Source organism: Alexandromys fortis, unplaced genomic scaffold, assembly GCF_014885135.2.
Source record: "Alexandromys fortis isolate MF-2015 unplaced genomic scaffold, M_Fortis_MF-2015_v1.1 scaffold_7, whole genome shotgun sequence".
NCBI classification, from domain to species: Eukaryota; Metazoa; Chordata; class Mammalia; order Rodentia; family Cricetidae; genus Alexandromys; species Alexandromys fortis.
Window position 1 is genome coordinate 20458806 of NW_026067920.1, and position 4394 is coordinate 20463199.

General features: G+C 55.7%; 1 protein-coding gene across 1 annotated transcript in view; it reads left to right on the forward strand.

Annotated features, from left to right (window-relative positions):
* The first annotated feature begins 6 nt into the window (after positions 1-6).
* Positions 7-4394, forward strand: part of Spred2 (sprouty related EVH1 domain containing 2) — a 105979-nt gene continuing 101591 nt past the window's right edge. The window contains exon 1 of the mRNA XM_050140980.1: positions 7-716. Within this exon, the coding sequence (XP_049996937.1) occupies positions 691-716 (26 nt within the window). The 5' untranslated portion in view covers positions 7-690. The remainder of the gene's footprint in view (positions 717-4394) is intronic.

Sequence of the window (4394 nt, forward strand, 5' to 3'; positions counted from 1 at the left end):
TCTCTCTCTCTCTCTCTCTCTCTCTCTCTCTCTCTCTCTCTCTCTCTCTCTCTCTCTCTCTCTCTCTCTCTCTCTCTCTCTCTCTCTCTCTCTTTTTTTGGTTGCAAGTAGGAAGCTTTTTGCACTCCACCACCTCTGGCCGCTGGGAAGACGTCATCGCTTCCGCCCTACTTCCTCCTCCTGTTGGCGGCGCTGAGAATCCAATATGGAGTAAATCGGTGGAGTCGCGAGATGGGGTTCGGACGGGGCGCCCTGCACCGCCTCCCAGGCGCACCTCCCCCGGCCGCCGAGCGCTACCCGGAACCCTGATTGGCCAGGTCCCCGGGGGAGACCCCGGCCCGGCCTCACCGCAGCCGGCTGCCCGCCCGCCGCCCCGAGCGTGCTTGTTTTTCTGCTGCTTTACTCCTCCGGGTCCCCTTCCCAAATCTCGCCCCTGCGCCCGTTTGGAGCCCGGGGGCCGCGCCCGGCCGGCCTGTGGCGTCCGCTGCCCGGTGCACCCCTTCCCAGACCTCGCCCTGCGCTCGGGGAGCGCCGTTTCTCCGCCTGCCTAGGCGCCCCCTTCATCTCTAGCTCCCCCCTCCACCACCAAATCAGGAGATGTCGGAGATGTGAAGAAGGGGGGCGAGCGCACAGGAAGATGAAGGGAGCCAGGCTGCCCGCCGCGGGACAGGCGTCTAGGTGAACAAGAAAATGACCGAAGAAACACACCCGGACGAGTAAGTTCGCTGCGGGTGGAACGCTAGTGCCCGGCAGGGAGGCGTGGGGGCCGCCGCCAAGGACGCAGGCGGGGGACTCGTCGGGGGAACTTGGCGTGGGGTGCTGCTGGCTGTCGGGGCTGCGCGCGAGGCTCTCCAGCCTGGCTGGGGGAGGCTGCAGGAACCGCCTAGGGTCTGCGAGTCCGGGTTGCGGCCGGGGCCAAGGGCGCGCGAATGACCTCGGGGCGGTCCCCGCACTGCCGCGAGCGGAAGCTCCAACGCCCCCCACGCGGGCATCCCGAGGTCGATAGGTTTGTGTGCATGGTGACTTTGTGACTCCGGCTCTGCTGCCTGCCCCACAGTCCTCTCCGGAGCCCTCTGGGGCCCGGCTCCGCCATTTCGTTTTCTTGAATCGCTCTCATTTGCATACCACATTTTCATTCATAAAAACACGAAGGAGTTGGAGGAGGGCCGGCTCGGCTCAGCTCAGCACAGGGGCACAGGGTCCGTGCGCCTGGGTCCGCACAGCAGCCGGAGCGCGGGAGCAGCCCGCGGAGTCGCGGTGCGCGTGAGTGTGTGCACGCGCGTGTGGGCTGGCACACGCGCCCCGCGGTGTCGGGGCAGCTCTGGGGGCGGATCCGAAGCGTGTGCAGCGAGGGCGGGAGAGAGCGTGCGGGAAGCGCGCTCCTGGCGTGTCTGTGAGGGAGAGCGCGTGCCCGGCCGCGGGCCCGAGAGGAACAAAGCTCTTGGTGCTTAGTCGGAGGTGCTCCCGGGCCGCCCCTTGGGGAGACCCGGGCCTGTCACCCGTCTCCTCGCAAATGGCAGCGCCTCTTGCCTTAGTTGCACGTCGGGTTGGGACTCCCCCTTGGGTTCGAGGCGTTTCCCTGGCGGGGTTCTGGGGGCGGGGCCGCCGTTCTGCCCTGGCCTGTACTCTGCCTGGGGTCCAAGCGGTCCTTACTCTGTGACTCTGCTGTTCAGTGACTGAGCTCGCCACCAGTCACTTTTTTTTTTTTTTTTTTTTGTGAATAAGACGGTCTCCTTTATTGTCACATGATATCCCTCCTCCCCTGCACATTCATAAATCCTAAGTCTGCCTCGGCTCTTTTCATTCAGTGTTGCCATTAGCCAAGGTAGTAGCGGCGCCTGCTTGGACTCCACAGCCGGTCAGCAGCCTCCGAGAAGTCGATGGGGAGAGAGACCTGGGGCGGTGGAGTGTGGGTGGCTGGAGACTAATTTCCAAACCTCTTGTATTTTGCTTTTGTGTGCTGTCCCAACTCATCTCCCCATGGACACTCCAGAGTGCAGAGAGGGGAAGTGACTTAGGACTGGGTGACCTGGAGTCTTAAAGAGCTCTTGTAGCAGGTGGCAGAATGTTGTGTTCCACTATGAGAAACTTGACCTTTTTCTTTGTTTTCGAAGCTGGAGTTCGCACCCAGGGCCTGACACACCCAGACAAGCAAGCCCTGGTTTGTTTTTAAATGGCCCTTTATCCTTTGGCGTCCATTGTCAGGCTGGGTGGAAGGAAGCTGATGTTCTGGGAAGGGAATTTCCTTCGGTGTGTCCCCAGGGAGATTTGACTGCAGTCACCCTAATCTGTCAAGACACCTGTCCCTGGAGAGGATCCCACCTGCTGTGCAAGCCCCTACAGCTCGTGCTGGCCTGTTTTAGACATTTTACTTCGCCTTCCTATACCTGTCATTGACATCATAAAGCGGAAAAGAGAAGTTGGGCGTTTTCGTGCTGAAATATGAAGGGAAAGAAATATGTGCTAGGCCTTCCGCTTTTGGAACTTGGCCAATAAACAATCCTTTTTTCTGGCCCCTAGTTTGTGCTTGCACGTAGGAGTAGCCTTAGGAGCGATGACCCGAACCTGTGCTGTTGGGGATTCTTGGAGAGCTTTGCTCACCGGTGGGTTCCTTGGCTCCTTCTGCGGGAGAGTGCAGGAGCGCGGGTCTGGCTTGTGCCCTTCTGCAGCGCATCAGCTCTGTATCCTTGCCCATTTGCTAGCCTAAGCCAAAGGATTTCAGGTGGGGGCAACAACGTGAACACCTCTCCCTCCGGTCTTGGGAAGAGAGGAGACTTTTACCACTGCTCGAAGTCTCGTTGAAGTTGGTGGCTCACACCGGTTATCTCAGCAACTGGAGACGACCGAAGCCGGAGGGGAGGACCTGTTGTGAGTTTGAGACCAGCCTGTGCTACCTTGGTACAGGCCAGCTTGGGCTAAGAGGAAGACCCTGACTCCAAAAAGACAAAAGTTCTCTTGAGACAATAGGTACGGAGATGATTCAGAGGATTGGAAGCCCTGGCATCTCCGCTGCTGTTGAAATGCTTGCTGGAGGTTACATTTTTTTGTTTTTTGTCAGAGAGAGAGAGAGAGAGAGAGAGAGAGAGAGAGAGAGAGAGAGAGAGATTGATTGATTGATTCACTGCCTTGGGACTTTCATTGTAGACCGGTTGGACTCCAGCTTAGAGGGAGATCCTCCTGCCTCAGCTTCCTGAGTGCTGGCTTTTTTTTATTGTTGTTTTTGAGACAGGGTTTCGCTGGCATGTTTGTGCCCTTGTACCAGCCTCTGGAGGTCGTTAATACGACTTCTGTGGCAATGAACTGTGTGGAACTCACTGTGGTATTAACTCTATTTATATTTGAGGAAACTGAAGAGAGTTTGAGTAGTTTGCCCGAGACCACCCCTTTAGTGACTGAAGAAATTCACTCCACAGCCTGGTGCAGGAGGAGCACCTTGCTCCCAGCTCGTGTCTGTGAAGGGCGATGATCAGGCTTCGTGAGCCTGGCCTCGTGCAGGCTAGGTGGGCGCTTCACCGCAGCTGGATTCCTGCCGCCTGGCCGGCCTCACCATGCTTCTGCCAGTCATTCTGTTATTCTGTTGGTTCCTAATTGTTCTAAATCAGTGACAATCTGTTGCCATGGTTTTTCTTCTTTGAAAACTTGTGTAACGTATGAGAAGCATATACATTCAAGTGAAGTTAAACAAACTTGGGCATGAGAATGCTGTAATTCTCTTCAAGGTTATGGATGGAGGCTCAGAGTATTGTTATTGGAGTGTGTTAGACCCAGTACAGGCAATGTTGAGCCATATACAATTTTGTCTTTTCAAAAGTTTATTTTTGGTGTGTATGTGCAGAGTATATGGTGTGTGTGTGTGTGTGTGTGTGTGTGTGTGTACATGTACATACATGAGTGCCGTGTTGGAGGTCAGAGGACAACTTCATGGAGTTGGTTCTCTACTTTCACTTTTGTATGGATCCTGGGGACTCAAACTGAGGTCATCAGGTTTCTATGGCAAGAGCTTGACCCCATGAGCCACCCATTGGCCCCAACAGGGTCCTGATTTTTTGTTTGTTTGTTTTGAGACAGGGTTTTATGAGCTCAGGCTAGCCTCCAACTCCCTGTCCTGTGTCTGCCTTCTGAATGCTGGGCTTAAGTTATTCAGCACACCTGACAAAAGACGTTTTTATTTATGTGCCGTTTGTCTGGGTGTGCATTTGTGCACTTGCGTGTAGTGCCTGTGAAGTCTAAAGAGAGCACCGGATCCCCTAGATCTAGAGTTACAGGCCGTTGTGAGCCACCTAATGTGAGTGCTGAGACCCAAACTCCCTCCTTGGGAAGAGCAGCAAATTCTCTCTCTCTCTCTCTCTCTCTCTCTCTCTCTCTCTCTCTCTCTCTCTCTCTCTCTCTCTCTC